This window comes from Gossypium raimondii, chromosome 9 (assembly GCF_025698545.1).
Source record: "Gossypium raimondii isolate GPD5lz chromosome 9, ASM2569854v1, whole genome shotgun sequence".
NCBI classification, from domain to species: Eukaryota; Viridiplantae; Streptophyta; class Magnoliopsida; order Malvales; family Malvaceae; genus Gossypium; species Gossypium raimondii.
This window is the reverse complement of record NC_068573.1, coordinates 49496040-49520289: the sequence shown is the minus strand read 5'-3', so window position 1 is coordinate 49520289 and position 24250 is coordinate 49496040. Positions and strand designations below refer to the sequence as shown.

Genomic DNA, 24250 nt, shown 5'->3' with positions numbered 1-24250 from the left:
CTTACATAAACATAACGCTCGCTAATTATTTTAATTTTTATTTGTTTATGTGTATTTATCAAGTTTAAAAAAATAAACATAAATAATTGTGACTTGTTTATTAAATGAATCGAACACAAACAAAATTTGTACAGTTCATTTATATTCAAACATAGTTTAGCTTGTTATTTTTCTTTTCAAAAAAATTGAAAAAAGAATGTGCCCATTGGACAGTTATTTTAGACAAAATTTGTGTTTGAGGGGCTGTTTAAAATTTTAGGAAGCTTGATATGGAATTTTGAAAATTTTGAGGTTTCAACTAAAATTTTGAATGGATTAATGAAGATTTCCGGAAATATTTGGAGGGTCTAATAGAAATTTCAATACTTTCGTAGGACAATACAAAATTTTGGAGGCTCCTTGAATTATGCTCATATTTCGAGTATGAATGAAGCTGGTATAGCTGCTATTTGCAGCTAACAGTTGACCAAGAACTAGCATATTGCACATGCACATTAACACCTTAAGCATGAAGGTCCTTTTTTCTTTTTCTTTTTTCTCATTGATGAAAACTTTCTCCATGTCAACTGCTTTTAATCTAAAAAGATCCAATGCCTTCCATCATCAGCATCACATGGTGCTTTCACTCTTTCCTTAAACCTGAAGCAGCTAAGTGGTATCAATGGCGTCCTGCCCCAAATTAAAAAGCAGTAAAAAAAAAAAAGTAAGAAAGCTTCAAAATTATTAGTGGCGGATCTTGGCATAAACTTTCAGGGGTTTGATTAGAAATTTTGAAAATTTTAATGAGTTTTTAGAAAAAAAATTATTAAGAGGTTTAATTAAAATTTTCAAAACTTTTGAAGATTTAATGAGAAATTTTAAAATTTTTGAAGGGTTCTAAATAAAAATTTCAAAAAAATCTTAGAGGCATAATAAGAAATTAAAAAAATTTTGGCCAAGCGCTCCTTGGCTCCCGTTACCGTCCGCGGCTGCAAATTACCTTCATCAACACTGAAATATATACAGATATACTCTTCTTATTTCCATCGTATATTTGAACATGGATATGAATACCAGGAACCAAGACAAAAGAGGCTAGAAGTGGCCTTGGTCCCCAAAAATGGTAGATTTAACATTTGGTCATTAAATTTTTATGAAATTATATGTTAATATAATGATAAAATTACACTTTATCCCTTAATAATTTACGATCATCTCTAATCCCCTAAAGCAATTTTCTGGCTTCGTCCCTGATGAAGACCCTCTAATGCATGAAAAACTCGGAAATTATTAATATATTCATGTCAAAGATATATACAGATCCGGCACTCACAGCTGAGCCCAAATAACACAACGTAGATGTACATAAAAAGCATATTGACATTAAAAAATAAACAAATCCCAATACAAGAATGAATGAGATGAGATCATATATGCATGTTGTTTTTCAAGCTAAAAGAAACACAGGCTTAGCCATTTGTATATATGCAATCATAGAACCAATTGCTAGTATTCTAACATTGTTAAATATATAATCACATTTACATCTATGACAATCAAGAGTTTTACCAGGGAGAAAAAAAAAAGACCTTTTTAAATGTTCACCATCTGCGCGAATTGCGTAATGATCTCGACGATCCTCCGAAAAGATCCAAGAGCGAATTTTCCACGTGTTCGACGGTATGCTTGACACATTTGTCGTCGGTATAAGCAAGGTTTCTCCCGAGGAAAGTTCGATACGCGAGGACTACTTTAAGTGAAGTTGAAATTCGCAAGTCTTCGCGGAGTTGTGGATCCGGGATAGACCAACTTGTCTGGGTCTTGTATACCTCCTCGAAAGCAATGCTAAAGCCCTTGCACCTTTCTTTGAAGGTTGATTTCGACATGGAACTCGAACCCGGGTTATTGTCTTTGAGGAAAGAAACAACTGAACTCCAAGTGGCTCTCTCATAGTTCATTGCGTGTTGTTGAAACATTGCGTTGTGCTTACGAATCCATTCGTCTCCGAAGAAGAGCCGGAGTTCTGAGCCCTTAACCTTTTGCACCAAGTAATGGATGTTGTTCATCAAGAAAATATGTTGTAAAGCCTCATCTTTGTATAGTTGTGATTTTTTATGAAGATTGGACTCCAAACAACTTGTGATTGATCGAAGGTGATAAGCCATCGGACAAGAAGTCAAAAGAGATGTGTCCGGCCCATAATCTGGCTTGGTAACTTGATCTGCAACACCGGGATGTTGGTTCTTGAGAAGCAAATTGAGGGTGTTCCAATATTCAGGGAACATCCTAATGTAGTTCATGACATATTTATTGAGAGGGTGAACTCCGCCACCAGCAAAGGGGTATAAGGATCCGTTTGAAGAAATAGCAACCCGAAATGCCTTGAAAGCTGCTATTGCAGATTCACCTAATCTCTCCAAAAGTTCATGGAACTGGAGCTGAATGAAAGAACCAGCCTCTTCTGAGAACAATGTATCTATGTCTCGGAGAAGATCTGCCAAAGTTTCATACATGTCAAGCAAACGAAGCAGCTTTTCAGGTCGATGAGGCCCCATTGCTACGGCTTCACCGAAGTTCAACAGGCAAAGGATCGTTGCCTTTGAGATCTCGAGAAAGCAATATGAACTAACAGATCCCAAGCCCCCTAAGACCTGGTCACATAACTGTTTTTCACTAGCGAGATAGACTCGGACGATGATCTTCATGGACCAGGTCCATTTATTCATCTTGCTACTCAAGCAAGTCCATTCCATTTTCAGCACATCTTCAATGCTGAGATTCTCGGTTCCAAGAAAGGAAAAGTACTGCTCCAACGCCTCTTTCTGTACACTGATGAAAGCTTCACAAAATTCCGGACCGTAATTTGAAGTGAACATCACCTTTGCAATGGACTTGATATCAGGAATTACATCTGCATGGACCAAATCTACAATACATTCACCACTTTCATCATTACTGCAGTTTTGGCTAGATGTTTCCTTGGTTGGTTCATCCTCAACTGAAACAAATGACTCGTCATACACAATATCCTTTCGAATAGATCGAGAGTACATGTTTTTGGGCTCAAACTGTTGCCCATGCCGAACAAGTATATGAATAAGCTCTTCCTCGAGCCTAGACATTGCCGTCTGAAAAATGTTCATTGCACGGTGAAGAATTTCCTTCTGCTTCCGATTTTCATGCACAGATAACCCTCGTAAACCATCAACCAATTTCCCAGTTTCATCTACAGCTTCAAGATAGTCAGAAGCTTCTTTAGGTCCAGAATCCCATATCATCATTGGATCCGTTTCCCACCGCATGATCTTTCTTTCTGCTTGATCAAGTCGTTCCTCGACATCAACAAGTCCCCTTCCTCCCTTGCTGTCTATATTCGAAGTTATCATAGACAAATGAGAGTCGAGATCAATAAGGATCTTCCGCAAATCATCACTAAGATTCTTAGTTGCTCCTAATGCCTTGACAATATGGTGAGCTGCAGCAACAACATGAAGGTCTCCTTCATATGTCGGGACCCCGGATCGACATCCATCCATATCAAAACCAAGAACACACAAGAAAACTGAATAAAAACGGATCAAACAATCGACTTAACGCCACCAGGCAACTTGTTATACAATCAAAGCCAAGCCTTTCGATCGAGCAAACGATATATATAGAACCTAAACCATCCACTTTCTAGAACCATGATTCATTCAATGAAACCCCAGATACAACAATCAAGAGCAAATCAACACTATTCGATGCTTTCGAATACGAAGAAATCAATCACACAGTTTATAAACTCGATAGAGCCTCACCACAGCCAAATCAAAATTCTTGATTCAAATTCAATAAACCGTAGATTACAATCAAGAGCAGATCAACACAATTGGACGCTTTCGAATTCGAAGAAATCAATCAAACAATTTACAACTTGATAAACCCTCACCACAGCTAAATAGAAAAAGGGATTTAAATTGTCCAAATTAAAACCAAGACTTGGATTGAAATTGAAATTGAAAGTGAAAGTGAATAAACCCCAGATACAATCAATAACAGATCAACACAATTCGATACTCTCAAATTCGAAGAAATCAATCAAAAGATTATCCACTTAGAACATAAAGTTGAAGAAAATTGAACTTTGCCAATGCCAAAGAACGCAAAAGAAAAGATGAAGCTTAGAAATAGCTGAAACCAATCAAATTAAATATCATTTGATCATCAAATTAACTTAAATCCCCAACACTTAATCCTTTAAAAACTCAATTAAACAAAATTGCCAAAAGAAGCCAATTTGTAACTTTCACAAACTCAATCTTCAAAAGCCCATTTACAAAAACAATTGCTTATCTTACAAGAAAATCCATCAAACCTTAAAAAACTTGTTTTCCGTTGTATCTTCGAAATCGAGCAGCATCAACCCAGAAAAAAAAAAGTCAAACGAACATCAAATTCTCAATCGAGAAAGAGAAATTAAATAAAAGAGAAAAAAAAATGTTGGGAAGGTTTTGAAAGAGACTGGGGATAAAGACGCGAATTTCGTAGTAAATTAATGATTTAAAATTTATTTTATTTTCCATTTTCAGAGGAGTTGAATTCTCAATACTCTGAGTGCTGGAAAATTTTTAAAGTGGTGTTTGACCTTTTAGTAGCTTTTGTTCGAGACTAGTCTTGCTTTTGACCATTTGCCAAACACGACACCGTTTTAAATCCTATTATTTTATTACAAGTCTGCATTCGCTCATTGTTAGTGACTTTTCTATTGAATTTTATGTTAATATTTTTATTATAGATTCTGATTGTTTTTGTCATAATATTTAAAATTATTCATAATTTCTTTTAAATTTATAAATAAGAAGATAATACGTTTTAGTGTCTTTAAATTCATATGTTCTTACATTAACAATAATACTTATGTCAATCGAGTTAAGAATCAATTAATAACTTTTTATTGACTCTTAAAATTAATCCAATTTATGTTGTTTTATATTTATTATATATCTTTAATAAATTAATATAGATTTCTTTTTGTATTGATGTGTGGTCATATTTTTTTTATATTGTGTAGTTGTATTATTTTATAATTTTAAAAATTTTCAAACCACCTTATGTGTAATTTTAAGGTCTTGAGAACTAAACTCCAGTCAGCCCTGCATTTGCACATTGTTAAAATAGAATTTTGTGAGGAGATGGTGGAAGTCATGGTTACCTCAACTTCCAACAACTTTCGCATTACGTCTGATTTTTTTTTTTTTAAGTTAAACTGATTTTATTATTTTTATATTGGGTTTTGAAAAAAAAATTAATTTTTAAAGAAATTTAAATTTTAATATTTTCAAGAAAATATCGTAAATTAAGTTAAAAAATTTAGGTCCTAATATAAAAATAATTATCAAATTTAATGACTAATTTAAATAAAAATATTTAAACCCTAATATGATAACAATCATCAAATAAAAAAAAAAACTATCCAACCAAATCAAGCACGATTTGATTTTTTCTCAATTTTGGCAAAAGATTCAATTTGATCCGGTTGACTGTTATAATATGATCAGCTCATTCGATTAATGGTATATAAAAAAACGAACTAACCAAATGTAGCTCTTACCACGAGAAAGCAAGAGGGCAATTTGGACCCAGAAACCATGACAAGCCCATCCCATTCCAGCCCTCTAAATTGGGTATTTGTGCTCTTTATACCTGGGCCTGGGCCGGCCGAATTGCTTTTGAGTAAATTTTTTATTAGAGGTGAATGTTGGATCGGATCGAGTAAATTTTTTTTTAGTTATTTGAGTTGAAGAGTCATGTTTTATCATTTTAAATATATTCAAATTTCTTTTGAATTTATTTTAAATTGTTTTGTAATTTTTTTTTAGAGATAAACCAATTTGTTAATTTTCAAATTTGATAGGAACCAATGAGATATTTACACTAATTTGTTATTCGAATTGTAAATTCAACTTGACTCGAACTTGAAACTCGAATTACTTATTCGAGTTGACTCGAATAACTTGATTCGATTAACTTGAAATTAGATTTTTTTCAAATCGAATCGAGTTTTGCTCACCCTTATTTATTACCCATATTAGAAGAAGACTTTTATTTGTAATATTGCATTTGGTTATTAATATAATACGAGGAAAAAGGATTACCTAACATACACATATGTTAAAGCAGTTGGACATAAAATAATAAATTTTGGTACGGATTTAAACTTGAAATCTTAAAATTTAGGCCCAATGTGGCAATAGTTGTCATGCTCGGACCCTAATACAAAGACAGTTTGTCAACTTCATGGGCTAACTTAAACAAAAATAATGTTTAAGCACTAATGTAAAAATAATTACCTAATTTATGTCTCGATATAGAAATAATTACCTAGTTCAAGACTAAATTAGACAATAAAAAATTTAAGTTCAATGCAAGCGATGTTATCAAGTCCATGCCTTAAATAGTAATTTAATCCCTTCAAAATAAACAATTTTTTCTAATCAATAATTTATATAAATAGCTAAAATTAACAATTGTGATTAAGTTATAATTAACTCCGACTAAAAACATGTGAAAATAAATAACACATATTAAAAGAATAAAACTCTTTAAAAGAAATATCATTGACTCTATTTAATCTAATCGATGAACAAATTGGAGGTACTAGGAGTAGTCACCATTGACACCCACAAACTTGAATTTAAAAAGAAATTTGGTAATTGAAATAGCTTTAATGCCACACATTTAACTACTTGTTAAGAGATTTAGATTAAATCTTTGTAAAGAATAAAATAAAGTGGTTAGGATAATGATAAAAATACTTTGATTATTAAGGACTTTAATGGTAAATATTATAGATTAGGTTTCTTTAATTATAAAATAAGGGATAAAGTAACATTTAGTCCTTAAACTTGGAAACTTTTTCTATTTTGGTTCTTAAATTTTAATGGTCCATATTAATTCGAAACATAAAACTTTTCTTAAATTGGACTTTAAACTTTGATTTATTTTAATGTGGGAGAACGTGACACTGTAAAAAGTATTACATTATCACTTAAAATTTTGAAAATATAAAGAATCTTTAAGTATCACATCATTTTACTTCAATAAAATTCAAGTTTAGGGATGAAATTAAAAAAAATTATGAGGACTAATATGGAGAAAAAAGTTTAGGGACGAAGGTTTTGAGTGCTGCCAAGTTCTGAGACTATATATTTGCTTCATCCTAAAGTATATTGGCTTCTTTAAACATGATGTTTTTGATATATTAGCCAAAATATAATTATTGTAAAAAAAAACTTTTTATGCAGATCCGACGGTGGAATCCTCAACTTTTCACAAGTGTGGGAGCCACCATTGTGTTTCCACGTGTCAAATCATCAGTGGAGGACCACCAAATTCTTTCTTTTTCCTACCGCACCCAAACACTGCCTATTTTTCCCAAGCAACGCGTCTTCCTCTTTCCTTCCTTCAACCTCCTCGTTACAGCTTCGACTCCGAACCTAGTATACGTTCCCTCCGAACCTTAACTTCGGTCCGAACCTTAATTTTGCCCCCCCTGTTCGTTGAAAATTTGGCACACTATTTCGATCACTTTATCGCTCTCCCTCTCTCTTTGAGCTAAAAAAAAACGCCCAAATTTTTAGAACCCTAATATTTTTCATAATTTTCTTACAATTTTAACATCTTCGAGGATCGATTTTTCGAGCTCCATTTCAACGGCTTCTCCTCTCCAATGTGAGTTCACTTTTCCCTTCTTTCTCTCTCTCTAGGAACCCTAATGTATTTTTTTTCACTCTACAAGTCTTTCTTATGTTGTATATATATGTAAGAAGCTGAATCGATGATAGGGATTTGGTATTATAGAGCTGGGCAGTTATGTTTTCTGTATTTCGCTTTAGGGACGGGGATTGCTTGCTGCCGTTTCGGGGTTTTTTTTTTTTGTAGTCTAGATTAGAAATGCGCGATTTTGCGGAAAATTTGAGTTAAGTGTCTGTTTGTTTGCTGAGAAGATGGAGGGATGCCGGAATCCTCACCGTGGGGGATTGCAAATTTTGAATTGAGTTGAAGTTGTAGTAGTTCTTTTCTTCCTGCTGTATGGAAGATTTCAAGCCTTTTAAAAAAAAGCAAATGTTTTAGTTTTTATTGAGAATTTAGTTTCGTGCATTTTTCATTAATGGTGGATTTATGTTTGTACTTCACGTGTGGTATTCTGCTTCGCTGCTTCTAGAGTGTCTCTTTTTCATTTTGTGTTAGTTGGAGTTCATTGACATTGATATGGTAGCTATTCTTCTGCAGCTAATCAGTAATTTGTGTTTTACTGGGCATTTCTGTTTCACTAGGCAAGGGAAAAATTGTGATGAGCTGATATTAAAATTATGGAATACCACTTTTTTCATTCAAGAAATTGTGATGAAGCATATTTGGTTTTTGTGCCATGCTGCTATTTCATTTGTTTACTGGATATCCTTTTTTTGACTTTTTTATACCTCTTGGCTCACCTTTGCAATACCAAATGAAGAAAGAAAGGTGGAACAAATTTTATGATTGGATAGTTACCTTAACTTGCTTTAATTTTGTTTCCATGAAGAGATGATATGTTGGATTTTATCCATGCAGGATAAGCTGTTAAGGTTGATTTTCAAACTTCACAACTCAAAACCAGGGTGAATGTTTAAATGTATGGAAGAGGTTTGTTTTTAATTATAGTTGGATTTATAGAAGGATTCTTATGATCGTATGTTCCGTAATGGAATTGAAAGTGCGAAGATTTTTAACCTAATTCTTATTCCTTTTAGATAGTAAATTTTCTCCCAAAACTTTAGCTGCTGAAAATTCTTGGCTTGGATTATCTCTATGCCTGGCAACGAAGTTGGAGACAGGATCCATAATTTTCTTGGTCAAGAGGGTTTGCCCCAGGGGCAGCATCATTCGCAAGGCCTTGACACTGCCTGGCCCGGATTAAATAACAATCGGTGGGTTGGAAGCCAGAGACAAGTTGGTGGACCTCTTGTTTCCAGTTTGAAGAATTTTAGTGTACATCAATTAGGTAATACGAAGACTTCTTGATTGTTTAGTTTCTACTCTCTTCTGTTACTACAAATTTGATTTTAGTGCGTGGTTATAACATGCTTTTGAACCACTGTTTAATTGATATTATTATACTCTTTTGGCACTAGCTGAATGTGACAGAGGACAGACTGGTCAGTCTTCGAGCCGACAGCATGATCTGAACTTCACTCAGTCAGGTCTGAGGTTTGAAACCGCCAGAAGTCGATCACAAAACCAATCTCCAACTGCAAATGGCTATTTGCTAGGGCATCAGGCTTTCCAGACAAGTCAGAATGAACCTAACTTTTTGGGTGTGGATACAGTATCTAGATGCTTATCACCTCTTGATTCACAGATAGGAAATGGTCCTGACCTTAGTAAGAAAAATTCATTGAGGTTGGAATCTACTGAATCTCCCATGAATTACGACTTTTTTGGGGGGCAACAGCAAATTAGCGCACAGCATTCTGGCATGATCCAGTCTTTACCAAGGCAGCAATCAGGGATGAATGACATGCAGCTATTACAACAAAATGCTATGCTTAAGCAAATGCAAGAATTACAGAGGCAACAACTCCTGAGGCCACAGTTTCAATTACCAGATGCAAGGCAATTGGGCTCTGCAAATCAGGTTTCTTCTACTGTAAAACATGGCTTGGGTAGCCTTTCTCCAGCTCCAATCAATGGCGTTCCTGTCCATGATGCTTCAAATTATTCCTGGCAGCCTGAGCACATGGCACCAAATTGGTTGCAGCATGGTACATCTCCATCCATGCATGTATCCTCTGGTGGATTTACGTTTTCCCCGGAGCGAGGCCAGGCGTCTTTGATGGGTTTGGTTCCTCAACAGGTTGATCAATCATTTTATGGGACTACCAGCAATGCGAGAGGAAACCCTTATCACCATTCTTCTGTCCAAATGGAGAAGCCTTCAATGCAGCAGCTGCCAGCCAGCAGTAATTCTTTTCCAGGTAATCAATATGCTCTGTTTTCAGATCAAGTTGGTTTGCAAGATGGAAGACAGGGTGATCAGGGTAAAAATGTGTTTGGGGCTACGACAGGACAAGGCTTAAATACTGGATTTCGTCCAGAAACCTTGCAGGAAATGACTATCCAGCCAAATAATGCGGTGATGCAGGAGTCTTATGATGGAAGGCAGGAACGTCCTGGTCCATCAGAAATATCCTTGGAAAAGTCAACGGCTCAGGCTGCCCCCTCACAGAGTGTGGCTACGCTAGATGCGACTGAAGAAAAGATTTTGTTTGGATCAGATGACAGTGTGTGGGATATCTTTGGAAAGAGCACCAACATGGGCTCAGTGTTGGATGGTACAGACTCTTTTGGAGCATTGCCTTCTTTGCAAAGTGGAAGTTGGAGTGCACTTATGCAGTCTGCTGTAGCAGAAACATCTAGTAATGATTTAGGGGCGCAGGAAGAGTGGAGTGGTTTGGGTGTGCAGAATAGCGAACCTTCAAGTAGGAACATGCCATCACAAATTGTCAATGATGGCAGCAAACATCAGTTGGCTTGGGCCGATAACAACTTGCAGACTGCCTCAACATTGAATTCTAAATCTTTTCCCATGTCTAGTGATGCCAATATCAATCTTGACTTTTTTAGCATCCCTGGAGTTCAGCAATCAGGAGTCCAGATTGCAAGTGAACAGACCGGGAAAATACATAATCATTCGTCTCAGAAATTTGTTCAACAGTTAACAGAAGAAAGAAACAAACGGTTAGATTGCAGTCCTCTACAAAAACCTGTAGCCGAATGTGTGCAAATCTTTGGAAATGTTGCTCACTCACCCAACATGCAAGTAAGTGCAAAGAGCATTTCGGGCCACCAACAAGACATGGATGTACTTAATCTGCGTGTTCAGCCACATAACAAGCCAAACGGTTGGAGCTTCATTGAGTCTGCGTCACATAGTGGTGAAGCTATGTCAAAAAGTCAGGATATTGATTGTGCATTGCAACCTTCTCAGAATAGTGATCAGAGAGGTGCCATGTCTGAGGAGAAAGGTCATGGTTCTTTTCTTGGTTATCCTGTTCCTGATGCAAATAGCGAATGGGGAAATTTGAATTCCGGCTTGGGAAGCCCACAGGTGAACAGGGAAGGTTCTGAGCTGGATAATGTTGCTGCAATAACAGATTCAAGAACCGCAAGGGTCACCGAGGATAGCAGCCAGCAACTTCCGAACAATCATAATCTTAATCTCAGGAGAAGTACTGATTCTAAAGTAAACTCTGGACCAAGCAAGGTTCAAGCAAGATATCTGCAAAATCAGGATATGAACCCTCGAACTTTTGATTCATCTAGAAATGATTGCTTGGACAAGGGAGCATCTGAAGCAAATATATTGGAGAATTCCAATGTCAAAGAAACTTCCAATGACAGTTTTCACCCAAACTTATCCCACCCATGTTCTACTGGTGGCATGAGAGACAATGTCTGGCTGGATGTAAATGATCGACATGGAGGAAAACAGAAGTCATCTGTTCGTATTAGTCATAAACCTTCTGGAATCCGTAAATTTCAGTATCATCCAATGGGGGATCTGGATGTGGAGGTTGAACCTTCATATGGAACTAAAAGTGTTGCACATTCACAGGCAATGTCCCAAAATATTTCGCAAGGATTGAAAGGTCATGACCGAGGATACTTTGGGCAGTCAAAATTTACTGGTCATGCTACTAGAGAGTCTATAGAAACCGAGAAGGTAATTTTCTGTGTTTTTCCGCTTATGTAAATAGTGTGAAATTATCAGCTCGTTTTCTCTCCGTCCTCTATATCACCACTGAATTTTACTTTATTTTTTAATAATATCATTAGCCTTTGGAAGGCAATTTTTATTTATTAATTTTCTTCTTCTATTCTTAGGGCTGTTTTCCTGGCATTCAAGTAGATGAGGTACCTTCCAGAAGCTCAAATCAAGGTTCTGCTTCTGACAGATCTTTTGTTGGTTCTGTGCTGAACAAGACAGCTCCAATGAGGTGGTTGAATATTTGTACTCAACTTTTAGCTTGGTTTGAATTTCTTGCTTTTCTCAAATTTTATTGTTGTGATAGTCTAGCTATAAATAATATTCTTTTTGGTTGTAAAAACTGTGATAGTAAAAACTTATATGTCACCATATATCTGAAATCTGATCTTATTTGGTGATGCTGGCACTTTAGATTTCTTTATTATTATTTTTGTGCTGCTGTCCTTAATTACTTTCTATTGTGCTCTGGGTATTACAAAATTTCGCAGTCAAAATATGCTGGAGCTTCTTCCTAAGACTGATCAGCCAAGGGAACATGGCACTGCTACACGCTTAAGCCCTTCTGAACGCAATCTATCATCTGAAATGCCAGATACAGAAACTTCTGATGGATCAGTAGGCCAGTTTCAGCATAATAGGCCTCCTGCTTCGCAAGGTTTTGGTTTACAACTAGGTCTCCCATCTCAAAGGTTTACGAATCCTGATCGTGCAATGTCATCTCAGAGTTCTCCCCAAAGAGTTAGTTCTCTGAATTCAGTTCTTGGCTCTTCTGAGGTAGGAAGGAAGGGTCATGCATGGTTGGATTCAAGAACTTGTGTTCAGTCCTCAACTCATGGAGAATCCTATGGAGATATTAAGAATAATGTTTTAAGTGGCTCTGGTCAAATCAGCAATAAAGCGGCACCATATAATAGCCAGACCAACTTTTCTGCCCGTTTTACCTCTGATTATCATTTGAAAAGTCATCTCCAAAGCCAAAATATTACTAGTGTGGGTAGTCAGGCAACACCAAGTGCATCTATCAATGCACCTTTTGATGGGTTGGGATCTCTGCCCAAGCAGACTGATGACTCTTCTGAGAGAGTTCAAACTAGTCAATTGCAAAGGAAACCAGCACTCCACATACCTAAATCTGCTGTAGATAACGATCGTGCTTCTTCTGAGACTTCTCAGCCAAGTAGTAGCAACCAAATCCGTGCAAGGGATCCAGGCCAGCAGTATCCAGTTTTGGAGGCTCTACCAGCTTACCCACCATCTGCTACCCCTGAATCTCCAAAGCAAGGTTCTTTTACCAAAATGCCTGATGTGTGGACCAGTGTTTCTGCCCCACAACATCCATTAGGAGCACAGTCCTCTTGGGCTTCCCAAAATTTGTTCAAGTACCATCATCAATCGAATATTAACTCTGAAACATCTCTTCCTGGAACAAAGAAGCTAGACGATCAAATTGCTAAGGCAGGAGGGGGTGGTCAATCTGAGTTTCCTGGAGGCCCTGATAAACCACAGAGCTTTGTCGGAGAAGAGCAACCAGCAAAAGATCAGCACTTATTTCCCGAAAGTGATGCCAGTCAAAATCCTACAACTATGCCACAAGACATTGATACCCTTGGTCATTCTTTGAGACCAAATAACATTGTAAATCAGAACCATTCATTATTGAATCAGGTGCAGTCAATGAAAGATATAGAGGTTGAACCAAGTAATAGGAGTGTCAAAAGATTTAAAGGCCCATGTCAAGACTCTGCTTTGGATACTCAGCCAGTAAGTTCAGAAGGTGCAGAGCAGTTATCTTATGGATCAGATACCATGATGAAAGATGCTCCAGTTAATCGTATCTTAGTTTCTTCTGGAGATCCTAAGATGCTAAGGTTTTCACCAAACACTAGAGACAACTGTGAGGCACAGGTATCTTCTTATGATATGATGGCATATGCTCAGAATGATTCCCAGAATTTCTGCAGTGCTAATAATTCAGCTGCTAATCTCAAGGGTGAACATTCTCAAATAAGTCCCCAGATGGCTCCTTCCTGGTTTGATCGGTATGGCTCGTTTAAAAATGAGCAAATGTCACCTCTATATGATGCTCGAAAAACTGCCATGTTGAAGGCCGCAGAAAAAGCACTCATTGTTGGTAGACCTTCTGACAGCATGCATGCACTTCATTCAAATGAGCAGGTTAATGCTGCTGCTTATCCTAGCCAGCTGGATAGTGCCTGTAAAAGCTCAAAGCCAATTGTGAGTGAGCTGATCTCCTCTCACTCGCTGCCTCCTGAAATCACAAATCAGGATTTGGTTGTTGTGAGAGCAAGAAAGCGGAAAAGTATGGTATTTGAGCTTCTACCATGGCATAGAGAAGTGAAACAAGTTTCTCAAAGATCTCAGAACATCAGGTGATTGGAATAAATAACCCATTCGCTGCAATTATTTCGGTGGTATAGATTTTACTGACCAAAAGCACTAATGTATTTGCCTTACTATGCAAAAATTAGTTGCTCTCTCCTCTCCCTATGGTTATGTTTTTCTTATTTTTGGAATTATATTGAAGTTTTCTGTTGATACAGTGTGGCAGAGGTGGAATGGGTGCATGCAGCAAATCGATTGATTGAGAAGGTTTGTTCAATGTTTAACTGTCTTACTTTGATCATATGTTATTCCTTCTTAGAACTCTGACAGTTCTCAGCTTAAGGACATCGATCTAATCATAGGTTGAAGATGAACCTGAAATGTTTGAAGATTGGCCACCAGGGGTTAGATCAAAAAGAAGGCTTATCTTGACAAGGCAGCTTATGCAGCAACTACTACTTGCTCCTCCAAGAGTAATTCTTTCTGCAGATGCTAGCAAAAGCTATGAGGCTGTGGCATATTTTGTTGCCAGATCAGTCCTGGGAGATGCATGCAGCACAGCATGTATACCTGAAAGTGATACTGCTATTCTTCCTGACAGTGAAAGCACGTAAGAACATCTTATATTGTTTGAAATCCTCAAATCTTGTTTTTACTTGTTTTCATCTGCTGGATCATTGTTGTTATAGTCGATACTATCTTACAAATATATATATATTTTCCTTTCAAATTACTTTTAGCCTCTCTGAAAAGCTTAAGAAGGAGAGAAACCAGTCCACCTTAAAGTATGCCGAAGATTTTGTCATCAAAACGAGGAAGCTGGAGAATGATTTACAGAGGTAAGTCACATCTAGTTCTTCTCACCAATATCTTTTATGCATGATATTTCATTTGTTAGTCTTTTGCAACAACGTTATTAATTATGAAGTTCAATGTTTTGTGGTAAGAACTTCCCCTCACAAACCACCCATTACATTTGATCATATTGTTGTCATCACGGTGTGCTGCATGTGTTTCCTGGTAATGTTCCTGTAGTACTTTGACCTGAAGGGATAACGTCTTGCTAGTTCAATGGATGAAATTGCTCATAATTATATGCCTTATTTAGAATCATCGGACATGAATTTACCTGTGGGATAAATTTTTGCTTTGATTCACATCATGTTTTAAGGGTTTACTTAGGCTTCTAATTATTCATGTTCTTAATTATATATTCTTTTTGATTTGTCCATCAATTATTTTGCCCTAAGCTACTTTTATGACCATGCCAGTTATCTTCAAATGTTTCCTATTTGTTGTGCAGTCTGGACAAGAGAGCCTCAATCTTGGACTTAAGATTGGAATGTCAGGATCTAGAGAAGATTTCCGTCATCAATCGTTTCGCCAAGTTCCATGGTCGGGGGCAAGCTGACGGCACTGAGACCTCATTGTCCTCTGATGCAATTGCTAGTTCTCACAAATTCTTCTCCCAGAGATACGTAATTGCACTCCCAATGCCCCGTAATCTCCCTGACAGGGTACAATGTCTTTCCCTTTGAACATTACTTGATTGATTTTTCCCTCCTTTTTTTTTTGGCCAATTATCTTCTTATCCCTCGGTGCATCTATGCTCCAAAATTTAAAAGCAATGGAGGCTCTTAGATCATTGCCTGCCATTGCAGGCCATTTGTATCAATTTCCTGAGAAATATGAGTTTATCATTGAATATACTTGTCTGAAAATCTTGAGAGAAAGTGAGGGGTCAACCCCATAATTTTTGGGTAAAATGGGGGATGAACAAAGCTCAGTCTGAATTATTTTTGAAACAGGTAGCTGAATATTCTTAAGGTAAAAATTAAGTGTATTTATTAAAGCCTTTTGGATGCCTTTCATTCATAAGTAAAGGGTTTCTCTACATATCTCTCATCTTCTCTTTTTATCCTCTCTGAGACTGAAAGGGATTGGAATCAGTTTGAGAATTGCTGATGTTTATAATGTGCCCAAAGCCTTCACAAAGTTCTTTAAATTGAAATAAATCTTGGACTTTATATTGTTATTGTCATTGTCGTGGTCATCATCATCATATAGGTTGCTTTAGCTTATGTCTCTGTTGTTGTTGCATGATTTTTGAATTATTGTTGTTATTATTAGGGATAATATAATTTTTGACCCCTAACTTGTCAACTAGGTCTATTTTGGTACCTAAACTTTGCAACTAGATTCATTTTGGTCATTGAATTTGAAAAATATAAAAGTTTGATACCTGTTCAACAACTGGTTTTTGTCCCAGTTTTCGATTTTTACTGGTTTCGAGCAATTTTGGTTCTTGGTCCAACCAGTCTGATCGACCAATCCAGTCTTGTTCCAATCTTGATGGAATTCAGGTCAGGGACCAAAATGGATCTAGTTGTCAAATTTAGGCACCAAAGTGAAAAAAAAAAATACAGGTACCAAAGTGGATCTAGTTGCCAAGTTCAAAGGCAAAAAATTATATTATTCCTTATCATTATTATTACTATTGATGAAAGATATTATTGTTTTGTTTGCTAGAAAATAGGAATGAAAATGGAGGACAGATTTCTTTATCCATTTCTGTTCCACTCTTGCATGATTGTTGAAATATTATTCTTATTATTTGATGAAATAATCATATAATATAATATAAGATTACCTTCTTTGAATTATAAGATAAGATTTCAGAATAATATTCTCTTCTTTGAATTTCAAAGATGAGCTCAAGTAAAACATATTTACATTCTCATGGAGATGTTAATGAATTACTTTCTCCGGTTTTGCTCTCGCCTACTTCAAAACTTGAACAGAGCACTTGGGAATCTTTTTTCTCTTGCTCTCACCTGCCCCGGAACTTTGTTGGCATTCTTGTTTCTGCTAAATCTTACGGAAATATTGTGCTTTGCATTAAACGGAACTTCAAAAGTATAAAACACCAGAGCACTCTTGTTTCTCGTATAAAAACCAACCTGTTGAATTGCCTACCTGCTTCGATGTCTTGAATTAATAAGGGTGACCATTATTTATAGTTTTAAGGGTTTAGATTGATTTAGATGAATTGTTAAAAGATTTGAACTTATCTACAACATAGAGTTCAAATTAACCTAGTCAGCTGCAGTAGTTTCTAAAAAGAATCGGTGGTTTAAGGTAAGTCAAATTTATCCAAATGATCACTAACCTAGTCAACTACAGTAGTTTCTAGAAAGAATCGGTGGTTTAAAGTAAGTCAAAATTATTACTTTGTATGATATCTTACAGTTTCAGTATCATATCATTAGCTGGGAAATTAAATTACAGTTTTATTGAGCTTGGCGAATATATCTAAAACAAATGGGTTTAATTCACCTATTGTATGAATGTTTTGGCTATAACGTGTTTATTCTTTAATACGTGTAATTTAAAAATGTTCCACTTCAAAACCTCAACCAATCAATAGCTAGAGTATGGAGCAAGACAACTCTCATGATTTCACGGAGTTAGATCTTTTGTCTTGCTATCTGTGCGACCTTGGACGATCCGCTCATTTTAAACTCGCCTAAGTCAACCTAACCACCACAATTGAGGATTTTTTTGAAATTCTTTCAATGTATCAATTTGTATAGCAAAAGCAATTATGTTAAAAGAATCCCCAAAAGTTTATAGAAAACCACATAAAAGAATGCACGAAAGGTGTTTGAGTAAATGCTTTTAATATACTCTTATTTACAAAAAATAAAGAAACAATGGATGAATGGAGTGATTTATAAATGAGAGGAGACTCTTTATTTATAGTTGAGCTCCCTAAAAACTGACAGTCTAGATTAAGTTACATCGGCGGACAAGATTAGCCTATCCTTTAAATCATGAGATTTACAAAATATTCAATATCTAATCTAATCTTTACAAGATATGATTCCTATCAATTTTTGAAGATTAGTTCTTATATCTACTAAAATAGCCCATGTTGTCATATCTTTATCATTGGACCACCTGGACTTCAATCGAACAGGCTTCTTCTATAGTTTTTTAAATCGGGTCAGTTCTTGTAGGTCAAATGATTCACATCTAAACAATAGACTTTCATTGGATGCATTTGGTGCGATGGTCACGAGCTTTGAATTGCGACCTGTGACACTTAAAACACTTTAACTGGCAAATATCAGTACACTAGAAGTTAGAGCCTATGCTCTCGTATACCAATGAACCAGCTTATTCATCGTTGATATTAATTGATCAGCTTGCCCTCTAAGATTAGCAAACATCAAAAACAGACTCTTGTTGCGAGGGACTAATTTTAAATTTTGAACAATAATTGGGAGATATTAGTATAATTAACCCTTCTCCTTTATTCAACAAACCATTACGTCTGATTAACTTAATTAAAAATAATAAGAGTATTAAACGTTAGTTTAAATTTTGTGAATTCCACAAAGTTAAAAACCGTATTTAACTAAATGGAATACGCATATACTTAATCGTAAATGCACATATACTCAATCAAAACGTAAAGTAAAAACTTGACTACAAGTATACTCTCCATAAATAATCTTCAAACCAGGAGTGAAGTTGAAAATTTTTTAGGGTTAAAATTAAATTGTAAACTTTACGTTTGTAAAATGTAATTTTATCATTTTAATAGTTTATATTTTATAATTTTAAAAGATTAAAAAATTCATTTTAAGGGGTTAAAGTGTAATTTTATTTTATTAATTTAATTTTTAAAAATTTTAAAAGACTAGAGCCCTGCTTTGAACATAAAGTAAAGAAATCACTATCAATATACCCCATGAATAATTAATTTTTTTTCAAAAGAAAATAGAATTTGTTACCTGAAAAACACAAATAGAATTTTAGATAAATTTTTCAACTAAAAATATTACAAAAAAAAAAAACATGAAAAGGTCTTTCATCTTTCTCATTGAACTAGCCAGCGAGTCAATGTTCTAATAGGATTCGAATTCGTGTAGCATTTTAAGCAATTAAACTCTTCGTTTTCTCAAATCCATTATACTTTTACCTATAAAATCATTTGAACTCCTCATGTTTTTCTTCACGTCATTTTCATATACACAAATATACATATATATGTATACGTATATACATATACTGTGTCACCCTAAAGCTACGCCAATGGTACTGATTCAAAACTACGAGGACCTTCATTGGTCTTTTCTTCATCAAATCTCAAAGAATCGAGTCAAAGAAGATGAACTCGAAAACCCAGTCAAAGAAGATCTTCACAAATGGGATTATTCGATTCCGGTCTCAGAAAATCGAGTCGAAGAAGATCGTGAAGAAGATCGTGAAGAAGATCACTACGAATTGGATAATCCGATTCCAGTTGGGTTTCAGTTTTTACCTACAAATGAAGAACTTGTTACGGAGTATTTGATCAACAAGATTTTCCATAATCCGTTGCCTTTTTGGGATTTTTCAGAGGTTGAAGAAGCTGCTCTTTATAGTACACATCCAAAGAGCTTAGGTAATTTTTAATAACTTCTACTTTACTTAATAATTGAGAATTTATTGCGTAATAAGTCGGATCATATACATAATATGTTATATAATGAATAATTATATATGAAATGATGATATATTATAAGAATGATATGTCGGATCATGTACATTATATATGATATGTGGAATGATATATATACCGTATTTGTTAATTACAGTTCAATGCCACATTAAATTCAAACTTTAGAAATGTTATTATTGTATTATTCCTCAATTCTTTACTCTAAATTGTTGCCTTTATTATTAGTTTTATCATTGAATGTCTTTAACTTTATTTTTTTCTAAATTTTCTTTGCAGTAGATTTCGCTAACGGAGAGAAGAAATGGTATTTTTATATTCACAAGGACAAGAGCTTTTCGAATAATACGATTCGAAAAGTTGAAGATAATTTAGGATCCTGGAGTTTAAAATGGTACGAAGAAATACACGACACGAAGGGAAGTAAAATTGCATTTAACAATCATTTTGTTTTTTTTTCGAAACGTCGTAAAAAAACACATTGGAAAATGGATGAACTTCAATTACGTCCAGAATGGTACAAAGATTTCAATCTTGAGGTACATTCTGAAAATAATTATGAAATAATCAGTTGGTTCTTTTATACATTTGGCAACATATATTTGTTGTTTTTATTTTAGAATTGAATTTATAATAGATTAATGTCTTTTATTTTAAAAATATTTACTCTCCTTTTCTGTTTTTTCCCTCAAACGACATTTCGCTTAACTTTTATATATTTAAGATTTTATTACTCTGATAAATAAAGTTTTTTTGAAAAAAAATAAATGCATTTTTTATAAAATATTGAATAACATGGAGGATGTGAGTTCGAGTAATTATGAGTAATTCTAGGCATTATATAAAAAGAATATAGGTAAACTATCAAAATTGTCGCTTTTGTCTACCTCAAGTTACATTTTAGTCACTTAGTTTGAAATATTACATTTTCGTAATTTATGTTAGCATGTTATAACATTTTAGTTATTGGGTTGTTAATTATCGTTAATAGTGTAACGGTGGTGACATGGCATGTTAAATCATCATTTTAAACAAAATTTTGACGTGTCATGTCACTACTATAATTACTATTTAGGCCTCCTAAAATAAAAATTACTATTTAGGCCTTTCAATTTTTAAATTTTAAATTAGTAAAAAATTACACTTTGGCCCTTAAAATTATAAAAATTGATTTAATCCTTTAAAATTTATAAAATATAGATTATAAAAATTAAAATTGTTTTGGCTTCACCCTGTATAAAACATATGATCAGATTGTAAAAGAAAAAATTTTACTACATTGTATCACTTTTATAATAAAACTTGCAGAATTTGAAATTTTCGCTATAATTTTCTGAATAACATTTCTATTTTTTTTTCTCACTATTTGCAGGAAGAATGGGCTTTGGGGATACTTAAAAGAGGGACAGAATATCATTAGTTTATAAAATTCCACTTGTATAGTTTCGGTTTTGGTTCCCTCTCTTGTCTGACAAGTTGTTTTATTATTATTATGTAAATTGACTTCCCAGGAAGTCGAAAATATCTTCGGGAAATTATAACAATTATGTAAATTGAGTATTAGCTCAATTGGTATGGACATTATAATTTCCAATGCAAAAATATATAGCAGCGTCAAGTACGCTGAAGCGCATTATTCGTTGGAGAAAAGCTATTAGTAGTTCTAAGTAAATTGATTTAATAATCAACTTAAGCTACTGTTAAAAAAGTAATATCAGAGGTAGAAGTTAACAGCTGTGGTGGTGGAAGATGACAACCGAAATCGAGAAAGTGAGCGAGTAAGAGGATGTATCGACAAAGCAATGAAGTTACTGAGGTCATAAGTGTAAAGGTAAAGCAGGGCAAACTACATACTTGGTCATCTACTTTTCATAAGTTTTTATTTTGGTCATTTGTACAAATTTTTACACGAGTTGTAGAGATAAACTCTGTAACATGTAAAAACTCAAGTTTTTCTTAGAAGAAACTCATTCTAAAAGAGAAAAATAAAGGAAATTAAAAAGAAAAATAAAATTTCTCTGTAAAATCCAAGTAATTTGTTATTTTTTTGTAAAATTAAGGCAATTAAAAATAAATTGATTTTTCCCTATGAAACCCCAAATTCTTGCTTAAAAATCCCATGTTTTTCCTGGAAAAAGAACCAAATTGTTTATAAAAAAAGGAAAAATAAAATTAATTTTAAAAAGCTAAAATGAGTAACCAAAGTGAAAACTAATTAAAGTTGGGTGATTAAAATAAGTGTAGAATAACATTGAATTAAAGACGATTGATCAAAATGAAAGCTTATTAAAGTTGGGTGACTAAAATGAAACGAGTGACCAAAATGAAAGCTTATTAAAGTTGGGGGACTAAAATAAAAATAATTGTTAATGACAGTGCCCAATTTGCAAATTTTTCATTTTCAGCCAAATTTGCTATTAGTTCCCCTACGTTGTGTAAATTGTGAATTTAATCCATGTATTTTAATTTTGTCAAATTTAGTCTTTATGTTTTTTTAATTTTGAAATTTAAGTCTTGAACCAAACTGTGGCAGTTGAATCCATTTGTTTAAGTCTTACTATTAGTCCTATACAACGTGTAAAGTTGTAGATTTAGTTCATATTCTTCAGCTGAATTCTTCTTCTTCTTTTTTGAATAATCAATTGGATCATTCTTAATTCCTATTCTTTTAAAATTTGAAATTTTAATCTTGATGCAAACGACAACAATTGAATTTATTAATTAGATTTTTTATTACTAACATGTGAAAATAACAAGCTAATGTGACATTACACATGTGATAATTAGAAACTTTAACAAGTATCGTTTGATCGTAATTAGAAAAATTAAAAGTATAATGATTAAAATAACCAAATTAACATCATATATGTTTAATTGATATTTTAAAAAAGGTCTAAGTGAGGTGTGTTTAAATGAAGGGTAAACTAACGGTAAATTGACGTGACACATTAAATCATCATTTCAAATAAAAATTTTAGGTTAAATTATACAATTGGTCCCTATATTTTTTCGTTTTGAGCAAAAAATTTTCTTTTACGTTGAAGGAGATAGAGAAGGGAGGAAAATAGAAAGAAAGCGAAGAAAATGAAAAAAAAAGAAAAGTTAAAAGAATATAAAAGAAAAAATTACTTAAAACGAAAAAATATAGAGACAAATTGTATAATTTAACCTAAATTTTGTTTGAAATGATGATTTAACGTACACGTCAGCTTACCGTTACACCTTTAATGGAAATTAACGATTCAATGACTAAAATGTTATAATACGTTAACGTAAGTGACTAAAACATAACATTTAAAATATAAGTGACTAAAATGTAAAGTAAGGGAAACAAAAGTGACTATTTTGTAGTTTACCCTTAAATGAGTTACTCTATATAAGTCTACCAACAAAGCTAAAAGTTTAATTGGATTACTATATATAGATTCTAACGAATTTGTTCCACGAAAAACACAAATACATAAATTACACTCAGAAGTTGTTGCATGAAAAACACAAATTCCAACCAATATACTGTATAAATTACAGTTAGAAGTTGTTGCATGAAAAACACAAATACCACTACGTAAATCTAAACTCTTTCCTACCGAAAAGCAAGCGAATCAAAGTTGTAATAGGATTCCTTTTTCTTTTTCTTCATCTATAAAACCACTTGAATCCCCCAAAGCCTTTTACGACCTACAGCTACAATGGCAATGGTGGAAGTTGAAAAAAACTACGAAGATGTTCATCAAAATTGGGGTCATCGAATTCCGGTTGAAGAAGATTATTGTCACGATTGGCATAATCAACCTCCGGTGGGGTTTCGATTTTTGCCGACGCCTGAAGAATTGGTGAAGCAGTATTTGATAAAGAAGGTGTTGGGTAATCCGTTGCCTGTTTCGGATTTTCTAGAGGTTGAAGAAGCTGAATTTTACACCACGCCTCCAATGAGTTGTGGTACTTTTCAATAACATTGATTTTACGTTAATTATTTCAATTTTTTATTTTTAGCATAAAAAATACATGCATCTATCATGGTATATTCCTCAATTATTTATTATTATAATTGAAAATATTGATTTTGTTTTTTTCCTTTTTCTTTGTAGTTCATTTTTGTAGCGGAGAAAGAGAACGTTAGTTTTTCATTCACAAGGACAACAACATTCCGAATAATCCTATTTGGAATGTTGGAAATAATGCAGGGTCTTGGAAATTAAGAAAGACAAGAGAGATATTCGACACAATGGGAAATAAAATAGCTTTTAAGTTTTGTTTTGTGTATTATTCAAAACTCGGCAAAACACATTGGAGAATAGATGAATTTCGATTACCTGCTGAATTTTACAAATATTTCAAAGTTAAGGTACGTATGATAATGTGCTTCAATACATTGAAATCTACATACTCCTGCACTGGGGCAACTTTTTTTTTTCACTACATTGTATCATTTTTATAATTTAGCTTTCGGAATTTAAAATTTTCACTATAATTTTCTGAATAAATATAACTATTTTTAAAATATTATTTGCATTTTGCAGGATGAATGGGCTATGGGGAGACTTATAAGAGGAAGAGAATATTTTAGTTTATAAAATTCCACTTTTATTTCAGTTTCATTTATTGGGTTCAAGTATATATGTTCCTCTTGC

At 34.1% G+C, this 24250-nt stretch overlaps 3 protein-coding genes across 4 annotated transcripts; 2 read left to right on the top strand and 1 right to left on the bottom strand.

Annotated features, from left to right (window-relative positions):
- Window positions 1-292: 292 nt before the first annotated feature.
- On the bottom strand, window positions 293-4593 carry LOC105800797 (exocyst complex component EXO70E2). The gene is made up of 2 exons (XM_012632128.2): window positions 1569-4593; window positions 293-669 (listed from the first exon to the last, which is right to left on the bottom strand). Exon 1 carries the CDS (start codon window positions 3513-3515, stop codon window positions 1581-1583), a length of 1935 nt encoding a protein of 644 aa, XP_012487582.1. The 5' UTR covers window positions 3516-4593; the 3' UTR covers window positions 293-669; window positions 1569-1580.
- Window positions 4594-7458: 2865 nt separating this feature from the next.
- On the top strand, window positions 7459-16011 carry LOC105800796 (uncharacterized). 2 transcript variants are annotated; one of them, XM_012632127.2, is made up of 10 exons: window positions 7459-7692; window positions 8575-8635; window positions 8754-9004; window positions 9135-11725; window positions 11887-11999; window positions 12259-14160; window positions 14332-14380; window positions 14476-14723; window positions 14854-14952; window positions 15417-16011. In XM_012632127.2, exons 3-10 carry the CDS (start codon window positions 8812-8814, stop codon window positions 15649-15651), a joined length of 5430 nt encoding a protein of 1809 aa, XP_012487581.1. In that variant the 5' UTR covers window positions 7459-7692; window positions 8575-8635; window positions 8754-8811; the 3' UTR covers window positions 15652-16011. The 2 variants fall into 2 exon arrangements, with proteins under 2 accessions (XP_012487581.1, XP_012487580.1); XM_012632126.2 differs by having other exon boundaries at window positions 8575-8646.
- Window positions 16012-19042: 3031 nt separating this feature from the next.
- On the top strand, window positions 19043-21017 carry LOC105798002 (NAC domain-containing protein 102). The gene is made up of 3 exons (XM_052621314.1): window positions 19043-19565; window positions 19902-20042; window positions 20992-21017. Exons 1-3 carry the CDS (start codon window positions 19124-19126, stop codon window positions 21015-21017), a joined length of 609 nt encoding a protein of 202 aa, XP_052477274.1. The 5' UTR covers window positions 19043-19123.
- The last annotated feature ends 3233 nt before the right edge of the window (window positions 21018-24250 follow it).

Coding starts and splice junctions, on each gene's coding strand:
- LOC105798002 (XM_052621314.1), top strand. CDS start 19,124: ATGTTTTTCTTCACGTCATTTTCATATACACAAATATACATATATATG. Junction 19,566..19,901: donor TACACATCCAAAGAGCTTAG/GTAATTTTTAAT, acceptor TCTTTGCAGTAG/ATTTCGCTAACGGAGAGAAG. Junction 20,043..20,991: donor AATACACGACACGAAGGGAA/GTAAAATTGCAT, acceptor CACTATTTGCAG/GAAGAATGGGCTTTGGGGAT.
- LOC105800797 (XM_012632128.2), bottom strand. CDS start 3,515: ATGGATGGATGTCGATCCGGGGTCCCGACATATGAAGGAGACCTTCAT.
- LOC105800796 (XM_012632127.2), top strand. CDS start 8,812: ATGCCTGGCAACGAAGTTGGAGACAGGATCCATAATTTTCTTGGTCAA. Junction 9,005..9,134: donor TTTTAGTGTACATCAATTAG/GTAATACGAAGA, acceptor TTTTGGCACTAG/CTGAATGTGACAGAGGACAG. Junction 11,726..11,886: donor AGTCTATAGAAACCGAGAAG/GTAATTTTCTGT, acceptor TTCTATTCTTAG/GGCTGTTTTCCTGGCATTCA.